Source organism: Copadichromis virginalis, linkage group LG6, assembly GCF_057382275.1.
Source record: "Copadichromis virginalis isolate Kocher_CV1m ecotype Utaka linkage group LG6, C_Virginalis_male_GT1.1, whole genome shotgun sequence".
Classification (NCBI taxonomy): domain Eukaryota; kingdom Metazoa; phylum Chordata; class Actinopteri; order Cichliformes; family Cichlidae; genus Copadichromis; species Copadichromis virginalis.
The window spans coordinates 22,695,724-22,710,426 of record NC_140623.1 but is presented as its reverse complement, the minus strand read 5'-3'; the positions used below and the strand labels follow the sequence as shown (position 1 = coordinate 22,710,426).

Below are 14,703 nucleotides of genomic sequence, written 5' to 3'. Positions count from 1 at the left end.
TTTGGTTTTTGACACATGTGGCTGTGCGGTGGGCATGCATTTAAGTGACAGCAAAGAGATGCAACAGGTTAGGTAGTTAAATACCCTTCAGCCAGGATGATCACTGTTTGACAGACGGCCTTATTAACATAACCTAGTGAGTTCTTTGGATAATAACTGAGAGGCAGAGACCTGGGGTGATTAGGAAATTAGAACGATAATTGTCTGACTGCTTGAGCTTCCTCTAAAAGCTTCATTTGACATGTCGTTTGCTCACTGGCCTTAATGACTTTAACTCCGTGGGATCTCATGGGAAAAAAGTGCCTTAAGAGCACTTAGATGTTTTGGAATCAGAGGGGAATGTTGCTTTTTTAAAAAGCAAAGACACTTAAAAAGGTAATGGTTAATTAAATTAAACAATATGTATTTTTTGAGACGAATGACCCTCCTCTGGCAGAAAAAGTATGATGTACAAATTAGGTTTTTTTTCTAAAGTTTTTTAGATCACAAGGTCAAAGGAGAACCGTTCAATATTCCCGAGCATCACAGATAAATTGAAGTATTAGAAACTGTCAGCTTCCCCCCACAGCTTACTGTAGTTCCACAATCACAGGCCACTTCAAGAGAGCCTTGGCACTGCTCCAGCTACCATCGCCCAGCCAGGGGAGCATCCTCGTTGGCTTTCTTATGTTACCTTACTGTATGATTTATGACTCTGTCTGTGTGCATCTGCTACTTTAATAAACATTCAGACACACACTTACAATTTAACTGAGTTTTGAATACATGCTGTACCCAGAGCCCAAGAATCAAGAGCGCCACAGCCGAAGATCATAATAGAGGACAACGCTTTAGTGTTTGTATTTTTTATTTTATTTTTATTTTTGGACCTGTTAAGCGACTCATATGGGTTTTTGTTTGTCCAAAGACCTTCAGTCGATACTTGAATGTGCCTGAAAAAAGAAAAGAAAAAAGCTTTAGTCATACCGTTTTATGATGCGGTGTTTCGGAGGTTGTCATAGTAACGTTACCTTGATGCTAACAATGGATGGAGTTACTTTTGTACTTCTGTCTCCAGACATGCCATGGCAGATATGTGTAAGCCAGGAATAGCAGACTGGAACTGCGGTGAATTGAGGCATCACTTTTTTCTGCGAATCTGTGAAGGCAGCAGACAGAAAACCAATGAGATATCAAGTAGTGCAAACCCGGGGGAACAAATTACACTTGCAATGAGTCAGGCGTAGAGTTACCAAAGATGGAAAGTTGACAGCTTGAATGATATAAACATTCAGAAAACATGCATTTGAATATGAGTTTCAGGCATATTTTAAGGGCGGATTGCCCACAGAGAAATAAATTTGTTAATATTATGTAAAAATGTTGATCATACTGAAAGTTATTTCTTTTCCCTAATCAAGTTGATTATATGCAGAACCTTGATATTCCCCCTCAGGTGTAGCTGGTAATATTCAAACTTACTTGACACAATTAAACCAGCGGGATGCGCGTACAATCATTAATCAAGATGTCTTGACCACAGAGAAATAGCTTGCGTCTAAATGTGTGTGGGAAAGTAGTAAATTTTACTTCCTCTTTCCCTGAATCATTTTTGCCTTCTTTCATTGTATTTCCAAGTAAACATCATGGCTCAGAATATTCATGTATTCAAGACAAATGGAGAATAGATTCAGATTGTTGTCTGAATATTCTGAATTTCTACCATTTTGCACTAGTTTTTGTTGTAGTTTTGAGCAGTGTTTACAGTAATTCCAGTCTTGTCCAAGCTTTAACAAACACGTGCATGTGCTCCATACAGGTTTCATTGTGAAAATCTAACCAGAATGGACAAAGCAAGCTTAATGGTTCATACAAACACTGTTCCTTTAACAGCAATTTAAATGGTTTTCTTTGTCACTACACTGTTTTTACTTTGATTGTCATACCTTGGTTATTAAAAGATGCTTTAATATTTTATTTTTAAGGTCTATTAAGTTGCATATTTCCCCTTTAGAGTAAATTAGGCTACGTTATGATCCAAAGCAAAGTGTGATTGCACCGAAAAGGAAAAATTCCACTCAGCTTAACAACATATTGTACCCAAGGATCATGGGGAGACGCATCCTCTCAAAAAGTGAAATATTTTTAGTATGCACTATGTGATATGAATGAATCTTTGTAAAAAAGAAACAAAAATCAGAGGTTTACTAATTGCTAAGTCCAATAACGCTTCAAGTAATTTGTACTTAAGTGGCCATATCATAGCAAAATGGTTAAAATACTCACTCTATGACAATTTCATGAAAAATAGTTGAATATACTGTATGTTTCTGTGTACCACGTTAATACGGGGAACCAATACAGCTACTTTTTGGCTCTGTAAATATGTATTTAGCTTTTCAAAATGTTTTAATAATACTTTACAAGACAAAAAAGTACCCACAACTTGTGATTTTAGTTATAATGAAAGAGTTGCCTCCAACAGAATGAGCACTATTTGGTGATTCAGTTGGCTGCAGTTGTGCACCGCAGTGTTTGATTAAATTTCAGTTAGAACTGATCATTTTTGATTGAACATAATTACACACAGATGCATGTTCCAAATTATTCTTTTATTACTGTGTTTTGATCTGATTACCTGCATGATAATTATGCATAAGAATTTATTTTTCACATTATGAGGTTAAAAGGCAGTTTTATAAAAGTGAGTTGTTTGATGAGAAAATACTGGTTGAATTTAAATAAGTGACTTTCAGGTAGTTGAGCTTTCAAATCTGGAATCAATCTTCTATAAAATACCAAAGCTGCGGTTTTATCTTGTCGTTATTTGATTAATGCTTTTCACATTTTAATCAAAAAATGACTTTGTCCAGATTGACTGCTAAAACAAAAAATGTTAATCCTCTCGGTTATACAACTCTGTAGCCGTTCCTCTATCAACTGCGATGAAATGCTTTAACTTGGATTTGCATTTTCTTCTCTCTCGTATCTTCAAGCTATATGATACTTTTCCTCAGATGTTTTTCCATCGTCTCTTTGCACAACAGTACAGCAGACGCATCTTGTTAGACATTTTAACTCTACTAAGGTCTATTTTCTTTTCTTTTTTTAAAAGATTCAGCACTATAAAGTTTAGCTTACTAAAGAATATCAAATCATGTTGAAATAATATTCAGCCAAATACACATGATCAGGGTTCAACTTTTTTTTGCCTCTTTACTCATGTCAGAACTGTCTGTTTGCACGGTCATAGGCTGTGAACTAATTAGTGTGCTTCTGTGCCTTCTTTCTTTTCTAAATACACTGTGTACTTAAATTTGAACAGGTATAGAAGTGTTGTCTTAAACTGAACAAAATGTGTTTAATATTTTCTGACAATATAACTAAAGCAATAAACGTTTAGCTTTGATTGTGTGCTTGCTGGCAAAGCAAGCATGAGTATTTATAAACTGTGAAATCTGTAATCTAACACATATACAGTGCTTAAAAAATTATTAGACTACCTCAGTCAGTGCGCCCCAGGGTGGCTGTGGCTACAATGTAGCTTACCATCACCACTGTGTGAATGTGTGTGTGAATGGGTGGATGACTGGATGTGTAAAGCGCTTTGGGGTCCTTAGGGACTAGTAAAGCGCAATACAAATACAGGCCGTTTACCATTATGACATTTACCTGTCATAAAAACAAGAAGACTGCACATAGTGGTAGATTAACCATTACAGAAAGAATAAAAAAGCATTTTGGTATATTAACCATTATTATTTAGCTGTTTGTGCAGCTGCGACTCAACCCTCATATTCAGTAATGGTGTAATGATTTTGTTGTGGACTGCATATATTACTAAATTTGCTAGCTAACTTCCAGTGACAACATGAAATCATATTTCTGGTACTTAACCAAGATGGCAATCAAACAATGTAATATGTATGTAAGGCCACAGGCAGTGAGGCTGGTTGGCGACCTCCTGGTAACCACCAGTCCCTCGTCTAGGAAAAAAAAAGAAAAAGAGGTTATAAGTTGTTGTTGGAAGTTGCCCCAGTCACTCAGACTTGGAGATCATTCAAGATAACACATAGGGGTGACACTTGCTGACATAATTGCTTTTATTGCTAGCAGATATCAGAAGTCTGCAAACACTCCCTGGCTATTCACTAACTGGTACTGAAACTGTTAAGAGTTTAATGCAAACTCAAAATTGCAACCATTCACCTTCAAAGTAAAAGCGCTGCCTTTTGAATTAAATTAGTTTCAGATTTAAGGAACAGCTTTTACTTTGATTGCAAACATTCCCCTTTCTGGTTTGTGTCAGATTTTCTCAAGTTTCCTTAGTACTCATTCTTTGTATATATGTTGGTGTCTTCCATGCAAATTATAGGCAATTGTGACAATATGCTAATAACCAAAGCAATCACGAGGAGGGTTTTCCAGATTTTACCCAGCGACAGCTAACAAACACTTGCAAGGTGGGCAGGGAATACACCTGTTTCCCTAGCGCTTTGGGATCCTTAGGGACTAGTAAAGCGCTATACAAATACAGGCCATTTACCATTTAGTGACCAGATGTTACAGTGGTCTCTTGGCCTTTCTAATGGAAACCTAAAGTATTTCCACTTAACATGCCACGCATGTACATGAACCTGAAGTGTAAACATAGGAAATTTGACAAAAAGTGTATGAACATTGTGCAACTGTCTTTCAAATGAAGGTGTCAAAAGTCTGTTGGACTACATCATGCAGAAGCTACACGACTGACGAAATGTTATTGGATACCTATTGAACTAGCCAAGAAATCAAGAGTTTCCATATTGGAATGTAGAATTTCTTAAACAGATGGGGACGGTGAAAAAGTATTGCTGTATGGGTATAATATGGAAATTCCTTCACATTCATGTACTACTTTTTGTAGTAGCTGACAATTTGTAGCGTTACTGTAAGTGTGCCAGCGACTGTTACATATCACAGTCTTTATCAAGCTGTTTTAGTTGGCATCCACTGTGGGACAATATAAGGAACTTTTTCTGAGTCAGACACACTTCATTAGGGTAATCGATCACAGAGTGGGTTATGACTAATGTCCCTCATGGGCCACTGTGGGTAGAGCTTTGTCAAACACCATAATAATCAACTACACAACCCTTGAACTATAATGTGGCATCTAGAGGCATTTCAGTGGTATCTTCAGGACTTTGTTGAACTTCTATCTCTGAAAAAGCAGTTGCCATCAAATACTGGAAAGTTCTGGAAGGCACACTTGACAAAGGCTGATGTGGCATGTGCCCTGTCTCTGGTTCATGCCCTAAAGTGGGGTCAAACCGATAGCCTCGCTGTGAGTGAGGCAAATATAAGGTTCCCTCCGGTCTTGATATACTGTCAAATGCAATGGTACATTCACATAGAATTAAAGGAAACATTTTACCAAGCATGATGCCAAGATTCTTCTTCAAGGAAGTGTGAAACTTTTAAAGATTTTGACATATCACTCTGATCCTGAATGCAGTACCAGAAAGACACCAAATCTCCTCTGTGTTCTGGTAGCTTTTTGAATTTCCTGATGAAACAAATACTGTATCTGGATGATTTTAAGTTTGCAGTTTTTGATTGTGTTCTAATACTTTTTAATTAATATTTATTTATAATTGTGCGCACTTGTCTAAAGATTTTTCACTTACACGATGGTTTTGGGCTTTGAAGCAAAGCAGTACAACAGAGTAAGTGATTATTAGGTAAAAGGGGGGAAGAAAAGTGTAACACTGAAACTCACTAAGGGACTAGGGACTATCAGTCACATTTGTGAGTTTCTGGAAGATGACTTTAGCCATTGCCAATTACCTTGAAATCCTCCCAGCCTTTGTCAGCCCAGCATTTGTTGCTATTTCTGCTCTGCCTATTCCCAACTCCCAGTGATAATTGCAACCTGACACCATGTGTGGAATAACAATTCACTGGAGTCCTCAGGGAATGTTCTCAATTTCCATTCATGTTATTTTCTTCTTTGCATCTTTTCATGTTGAGACCTTCACTGTATAGGGCTTTGTTGCATTTCTTGCCTCTCATTTTACAGCTCTAATATATGATATGAATGTCAGCATAATAACCACTGCACAAGTGAGATGAAGGAATATGGGGTGTTTTTCCTGTATAAAGTTGATTAACTTAATCTGAAGTACCAGATGTAGCAGCAACCTTTGATAATAGTGAAATTTTCAAAGATATAATGGCGACATTGTCAGACAAATAGTTCTGTGTGCCATACATGGTTTATTTTTTCCAAATAAATGAACACATCTCCCCTCGAGAAATGAGACTTAGATTCAAGTGTTTTTGTTTATGTTTCACTCAGAGTCAGATGGCATTTAAAAAAGAATTTGACTATGCTTCCAATCCAGATATAGATCGGGATATCACAAAACGCTGATGCAGTTAGCTTTGTAAACAACACCTCAAAAACTAAATAAAAAGTAAAGAAGCAGAGAGAAACTAAGAATAGAACCATCCAGATATCAATGAAATACAGGAAGCTCGTCCGTAACTCAGCATTCCCTATCAGTTTTCCACTTGACATGTCACTCTATCCCAGTGTCAGACTGGTTTGGAGTGACTGAAAAGTGCATCTTTGCTCTTTGCTGTAACTCAACACTGGTCATTTATACCACAGAGTCACATTTAATTACATCAGAGCTATTTAAAGCTTAGATGATGAATAAAAGCAATTCTGAGTTTTATGCAGACCCAAAGCACCTTAGGATCAAAAGACTAAACAATACTTAAACAATACAAGATAAGGCATCGCTAAAATAAATGACTTTATTGCTCCATTATTCACATTGTAGCCAACACTGTAAAGCTGGGCTCTATTTCTGTAGTGATCATAATAAAAGCGAGGATAAAGTCTAAGATTTTGAAATGCTAAGGTTTTGACGTTCAGGTCACTAATTTTTCTTTCTCCTCGTTACCTCCTCGGTAGCCTCAGCAAGTCTTATGCTCAGAGAAATGTGGGTGGGGTATTGTTTTAAATTTATGAACTCGAGCTACCCTGTGTTAGATATTCTTTATGCATTCTTGGTTTTGCCTGACTTAGTCATGGTGGCTGATTGTTGCTGGAATGATGGCAGCCCATCCAGAATTTGAGGCTTTTTGAGGGGATACTTCCCTTTCATGAGAGAAATGCAGCTTCATTTTATTTGTGCTCTCAATATTTGAAAAACCTTTTATGAACAAAGGCCTAAATTTGTTGTAAACTTTCATGAAATTTGATGCTGTGCTTGAGGTAAAACATTTCCTTTGTATTTAGATAAACACGATTTAATCAGAACAGTGGCTGGTCAGTGTGGTGCTCTTTGTCTTCTTCTTTTCAACTTACTCCATCCCGATCTTGTGCCCCAGGGTCTGTGTCAAAGACACTAGTCTGTGATTAAAAGCTGAACTGCCATTTGTCATTGGGTACAGTTTCTGGAACCGGTCATCCAGTGGTGAGTCATTTATCCGTTTTGCCTGGATTACTGTCCTGACCTTCTACATTTCTGACCTACAGAACAAGATCATCCTGGACCCTCTGACATTCAGTGAGGCTCGTTTCCGTCCGTCTCTGGAGGAGCGCTTAGAGAGCATCATCAGTGGCGCTGCATTAATGGCTGACTCTTCATGCACACGCGATGACCGTCGTGAACGGATCGTGGCTGAATGCAACGCCGTTCGACAGGCCCTTCAAGACTTGTTGAGCGAGTACATGAACAATGTGAGTTTTTCTCTTATTGCTTTATTTTCACAACTGAATTGCAACTGCGTTCATTAGTGTGTGCGCACCTGTTTCACATACATCAGTGAAAACTTCTGTGCTAATAAAAACAGGCCTTGTTATTAATCTTTGGCTTTTCTTGGTAAAGCTGACATTTTATTTAGAAGTAAACACTTCTCTCTATTTCTGGAGATATTTCTTGCATAAATCTCTCTGTCCTAAAGGAGGGATGTATTGTTTGTTGCTATTGCATTTTTCTCTGTTTGAAGAGGTTTAATAGACTTTTTCCTTGTTTGATTTGAGGTCCTAGGGATAGAGGTCTTGCAAGGTGTACACCTTGTAAAGCCCCCTTATAGCTGTACACCTTATATAGCCCAAAGCCCCCTTTGGGCTATAAAAATAAAATTGAAGTGCCTTGATGGTAAATGAAGGCAACAGCCTGTATATCTCTATATTTCAGGGCAGTCCAAAGACTGCTGCAAGCTACGTTAACAGTATGTTGGCAATATTCTTACCTTCAATTGCTCTTTGCCCATCCCTCATGCCTTTGGTGCTTTCATTCCCAGAGCATTGCAAGTAGACTCAAAGGTGAGAGGAGATGAGACTATGCGAGGCGAGGTGTGGGTGAAAGTCTGCTCTTTGACGTGCTGAGAATAGATGACTTGAGGATCAGGTCTATTTTCAGCACATATCACTCTTTTGATAACTTTGCATTTCCATCAGGTAATGGAAAGTGACTAAATGACAGAAATGCACAACTGCATGTTTACGAGTGATGAAACTATCATCGCTTTGAGGATTTGTACCTAAATATAGTTAAAAGTAATGAAAATCATGGCTCAGTCGCCCTAGAGTAAAAATAGGACTGCGACCTCCTTACAATTGGAATAAATCGGTGGTTGCCAGGTGATTGCATTGAAGTTTTCACATTTGGTGACCGATTGCAACCTGTTGAACCAGCAATCATGTCACCCAAAGGTTGAGCATTCAATACCCTGAAAGAGCGACAACTAAGAAAAGACTCCCAAAGGTTTGTTAATGATTGCTTTCTCATTTATATACATATAAAAAAGCAATCACTCTGTGGCAGTCTACACCAACGAGAGCAACTCAGCTGTGATGGGTCTCTTTGCTGTAGGGGACTCAACTGATTGTCAGATAGTTGTATTCTATATATGTCTATACAGAAATAAGGCTGTGAGTGTGAATGTTATTTGGCAACTTCCAGCAAGCATGTCACTATTTGTGGAGGAGTTTCAGGATTTTTGTTGCTGTTGAGGTTCTGGCTAGAGCCTGAAAACAGGCGGTGAATGTTAATTCCTGTTTAATGTGATTCTTTTTTTCTATCTGTGGAAGGCAACAGATTTTGCGGTGTATCATAATTAATCACTCATGCTATCACAAACAGATAGCATGTAATAGGCAACTTGAACCCATTCAATTTCAGGCTGACTCTGTCTTACTGCCCTTTTATTTCATACTTCTTGATTTACCAAAGTCACTTTGAAAATGATGACTAAATGTAATGATCACACATCATGTCGCTGTCTTTCAAGGAACCATTGAGACTGTGAGACTGCAAGTTCGTTGCACATGATCACAGTCATAGTTTTCCCTAGTGTGACTGCAGCATTAAGAAAACAAGCTGGGTGTACAAAAGTACTGTATTTTGGGACATATTGTATGGTGGTTGGAAAGCATATGCCCTACATCAGAGTACTAACTGAACATATAATAATGGTCATGTATCCAACAATGTGAGGCCAAAAAAGTAAGGTTTTCACAAATGTTTGCCTTTACAGCTTAAAACTAAGGGTTATGTTATCAATCTCTGAATATTTACTGTATACTGAGTGTGTAAGTCATCGGTCTGCACACTGTGGCTCTAAACCCTGAGGTTAACAGTAGTATTTTCATCCTTGGAGAAGCTCATCTGGAATTTTTCTCTCCATTTAGTGAGCCATTTCTCATGCAACACTGTGACTGGCACAACTGTTTAAAGGTTATGAGGCTGACCAAGACAATGATTAATCATCACACATATCCGATTTATATTCTTCTTCAGCCCACCCTTTTGTGCACAGTGAGCCATGTGAGCTGTGTCTACATAAGGGAAATAGTAGGTGCCCTTGGATACTCTGTCATTGACCTTGCACACATGAATAAGTTCTTGGAAGACTTTGCCATTAAATGGCAGCCCATAAGATTTTTGAAACTTTCAATGTCAAATCTATTAAATGTCTGATCTCTTTTTATCATGTTAAATCCAAGTGTGTTTTACACAGTCGAGTTATTCCTGAATCTGTCTGCAGAGCTGCATTCAGACATTCATTGTTTTTTTTTCTCTCCCCCCTCCACTTTGCATTTACACTGTGCTAATTCCTGATCTGCACTCTAGCACATTCACTTTAAAATAAATGATTAAATTAAGCAACTATATTAAAGGAGCATTAGTCTCACATTTAATTTAAGGTTTGCATTAATGTGGAAAAACTTGTATGGGTGGTGTATAGGGCTGCCACAAACGCTTATTTTGATAGTCGACTAGTCACCGATTATTTTTGCGATTAGTCGACTAATCAGATCATGCATCCATTGGGCGTAAAACGTATGCTGAGCAGATGCATAATAATAATGATGCATCTGCTCTTTTATAACTATCATTAGCTTAAAGCTTTAAGTGTTTAAGGTATGTGCTAACTAAAAATAAAGACAAGATGATAGTTTATAAAATTTTTATTGAAATTTGCAGATTGTTTCGGTGAAGTTTAATAAACTCCTTGCTATCTAAAATATAATGGGACACCGGAGTATATTCTCGAGCATCTCACACTTCTAATCAGTTGTCTGCTTGACGTTTATTCAGCTGTGTAAAAACTATAACTTTAATCTCAGCCAAACCGATTTACTCAGGAACAAATAAAATACTGAAAAAAAGCCAAACAATAACATTTTTAAGTTATCTAAGTGACTTATATATCATCTTTAACCTGAGTAGCGAAAGACGGCGGTGCGTTTGAAAACGATTTGCCGGGAGTGCGGTGTTCTCAAATTCAAATTCAAATCAAATTCAAATTTTATTTGTCACGTACACAGTCATACACAGTACGATATGTAGTGAAATGCTTGGACAACTGCTCGTGACCTAAAGAAAACAAAAAAGGAAAAGGCTATGAATAAGATAGGAAATAAATATGAAAAATTAAAAAGGGTAAATTTAACTAGGAAGGAATAAAATATAAATTAAGGTTAAAAATGAAATAACTGTACAACACAAATTAGAATGAAGGGTAAATTTAACTGGGAGAATAAGATAAAATATATAAATTAAAGTTGAAAATAAAATAACTGTACAACAAAATACACAATATAGAACTATATAAGAATGTATGAAGAAATATAAATAAATATATACACAATAACAGCAGCATATACACAATAACAGCAGCGTGATTTAAGTAATGAAGTGAAACAATGTCCAGAATGTCCAGTGTGTGTAAGAACTGTATGTGTGGGTCAGTACTGTGTGGTGGTGTGATTGAGAGACCGTATCGCCTGCGGGAAGAAGCTCGTCCTCAGTCTCTCTGTGTTGGTCTTCAGGGAGCGGAATCGCTTTCCTGACCTCAACAGAGAGAACAGTCTGTTGTTGGGATGGCTGAGGTCCTTCACGATCTTCCTGGCCTTGGTCCAGCACCGCCTGCTGTAGATTGAGTGCAGGTCAGGGAGCTCGGAGCGGATGGTGCGCTCAGCTGACCGCACAACCCTCTGTAGAGCTCACGGGCTCTAGTGAGCCCTGCCTTGCCCCCGGCTAGCTATCGAGCTAGTGGGTAACAGACGTCTCCGAAAACGTCGGAAAGCTTTTGAAAATATGTGGTCTTGATAAACTGAGCCGATATTTGAGGTTTACACAGCTACATTCTCGCCTGAAAATATGTTAAACGTTTATTTTGTGACCCAGAAAGAATAATAAGAGTAAAGTTAAAACTAACTAGCTGCCGCCATTGTTGGAAACTGAGCTGGGCCGCGCTATGAATCCTGAGACAGAGCTACCTCTTCTTCGGGGTTTAACGGCAGCTGGCATCCTTGTACATGCAGTGCTGCCATCTTCTGTTTCAGTCCGTTATTACACTCTTAAATCCTGCTATTATTCCTGCGTCTTTTGGGATCTTACAAAGCTTCAAACGACGCATCGACTATTAAATCAGTCGTCGACGATTTTGATAGTCGACTAATCGTGGCAGCCCTAGTGATGTAGCTTTTCTTAACATATAGTAGTGAATGTGAAATCAAACCAAATTATATTTTAGAAATATTTGCAAACCAGTTTCCAGTCAATGATGGTTGAACGTCACTAACCCATGGCATCGCAGTATCCTATCTTTGTTGGTGACTTGCTCTGCAGTCGCAAAGAGGTCTTTCTTCAGAATGCAAAGGATTTTACTGTCACTCACAAGACTTTTTCTGCGTTTCAGTGTCAGGCTTTAATCTGTTTCTTCGTCTGTATGGTCACATTATTGCTACCAACTCAACAGTCAAAAAATTAAGAGCGGAACTGAAAGAAATTAAAACGTTGTCATTCATTCTTTTTAAAAGAAGCTAATGACAGTGTAATATTGGTATTGAGATCTAATGAACTTGGCAGTCTTTGTCATAAATCATAGAGACCATATATTTGTAATTGGGACATTTACTAGGCCAGCATGACTTTTTAGATAATCCCTAGTTTGCCGAGACTGCTTGTGAGTTATTGCTGTGTTAGAAATGATGGCATTATACCCATGTGACCTACTAAAAATGGCTCTTAGAGTCAACATCGGTCATTATAGCCTACAGTCATATAACCATCTGTGAAAAAAGGCAGCTTGGGGGTTACCATTACCTAGTTATACTGCTAGTACTTAATATGATACAAGGAACAATACTCTGCCCTTTCTTTTCAGTTATTCAGAGGTAGTTTTGTGAAGCATTAGTTTCTTTTCAAATGAAAGCTGCAGGATTTCAAAAATGAGGTTGTAATTTAAAGTAAACGATCGTACTGCTCCTGGGAACAAGACTGTGTGAAGTACTGGGATTCACCAAAAAAGGACTGAGAGGCTGAACATCCCATTCACTACTCTAACAATCTAGGCCAGGCTGTGATCAGTTCTCAAGGCTGTCTCCTTAACCCTTTACAGCCGATCGGAGCGGGCACGCTCCATTTTGCGTAACTATTTTTAAATCCCGGTAGCTCTGCAACCACGTAAGCTAGCGCAATAATTTTTTTTGCATATGAAACCGGAGGAGTTGTACTTACATCTTATGCCATCAGCTTGTCCTAGGTCACAGTTTCCTTCCACATATAGCTTTGCAAAAACTGCATAAAAATCACTTGCAGCAACAAAAACATGATATTCCAGAAACACGCGTCGCCGATCCGATCAGCTGTTTGTAACACTTCCTACGTCCATCAGCGCGAACTATCACATGACCGCATGACCTGCCCGAAACCGGAAGTGACGTCATTTTGCGGAAATGTAGTTTTTTTTACGATCGGGGCCTTATGAGCCTATACTTGTGTTTTAAAAAGTTATGTTTGAGTTTATGACTTTCTGTGTCGTTTCTGGGATGCTTAGGACTCATATTGCACTGCTGGAAATAGTTTATTTTGATGCATATGCTGTTATTTTGCAAATTTGCACTATAATATTTATTTTCGTTTTTCCTGCAGTGTATAAAAATTGGTGTATTTCAAAAATAAAACTATGAAGACACTCAAAATAAATTTCCTGTGGTGGGAAACTAGTTTGTGCAACTTTTTTGTATTTACAGTTTTGAGGGATGAGCCTCTTAAATTTCTCTAACTAGAAATATATGTTAAAAAAACAAAAACGATTTTCAATTTTTTTGTAGTTTATTGCACTTTTTTGCAATTTATGTAATTACTATGCACCTAATGCAGACATATTATTAAAGTTTGGGCTATAATGGTTGTATTGATGTATAGCAACTTGAAATGCTCCCAAAAATGGCTCCACAGCATGTAAAAATATAATATAAGCTCTGGCGGACTTGGTTCTATGGTAGGTCTTAAAGGGTTAAAGAAAGTGAGGAATATTTACCGTATGGAAAAACAACCAAAAATCTGCAGTATTATTTAGTGTAGTTGTATTCACAGATCAGAATGCCATGTCAGTGACAATTGAGTGACTTTCATGTGTGTGTTACCTGCTCAGACTGGTGCCAGTGTTTGAATCATTGTGCCCTTTGTGACCAATGAGCAGCCTGCAAGTGTCTATTGATCCAAACAGTATCGCCTTTCCTACTGTGCAGCTAATATAATATGTTTGTTGTGGCATTCGTGGTCATTGTCTAAAAACAATGGGGATCTAATAATGGTCGTTATTACATCAGAGTTCCTCTGTGGTTTTAATAGGATAATTGCAGTACAGTATGTGTCTCCTGGGTAAAATGTCCTTGAATTGATGTCGAAGCCAAAACTGTTATGTTTTTTTAGTTGTGTTTAACTATTGCCTTTGACTTCTTAAAAAAATTTGTAGTAAGGTTTGAAGAAAATTGAAGTAGTGGTGTGTCTCTGTTAATATCTCTGTATATGAGATATTTAGATCACTTTAAGCATGATGTGTTAATTAAACATAATGTTGTTTCCATATTGAATGAGACAGTAAATAAATCAGTAAGAAACAGATCTATTAGCCATAAAACTGTCAACTTTAATTCTATTTACACAGGTAGGTTTGGAAGCTGTGTGGATGGATTGCAGGGACCAGGTTAGTTCGGATTCTGGAGGCCAGACAAAGATTGCAGTGGTCTTTGCTAGACTAAAAAAAAGCAAATCCTAGCTGTCTGACTCCTCTGTCTATCCCTTCCAAGTGTTTCCACCATTGTTACATATTCTATTTCATCCACTAAATGACTTCTTCAACATGATTGACAAGTGGTCAAAATCCCAGGCTGTATAAAAGATAAATGCGCTCTCTAGACAGCTCTAC

The 14,703-nt window shown here is 37.8% G+C and overlaps 1 protein-coding gene and 1 long non-coding RNA gene across 2 annotated transcripts in view; one reads left to right on the top strand and one right to left on the bottom strand.

The window, feature by feature from the left end:
• The window catches only part of ctnna2 (catenin (cadherin-associated protein), alpha 2), a 373,909-nt gene that overhangs the window by 90,949 nt on the left and 268,257 nt on the right, over positions 1–14,703 (top strand). Inside the window, exon 7 of the mRNA XM_085459281.1 lies at positions 7,511–7,714. Coding sequence (XP_085315407.1) covers positions 7,511–7,714 — 204 coding nt within the window. The remainder of the gene's footprint in view (positions 1–7,510; positions 7,715–14,703) is intronic.
• LOC146707771 (uncharacterized) overlaps positions 864–14,703 on the bottom strand; it is a 331,445-nt gene continuing 317,605 nt past the window's right edge. Inside the window, exons 3-4 of the long non-coding RNA XR_014920875.1 lie at positions 1,011–1,138; positions 864–932 (exon numbers count right to left, since the gene is read on the bottom strand). This is a non-coding gene — a long non-coding RNA (uncharacterized LOC146707771). The remainder of the gene's footprint in view (positions 933–1,010; positions 1,139–14,703) is intronic.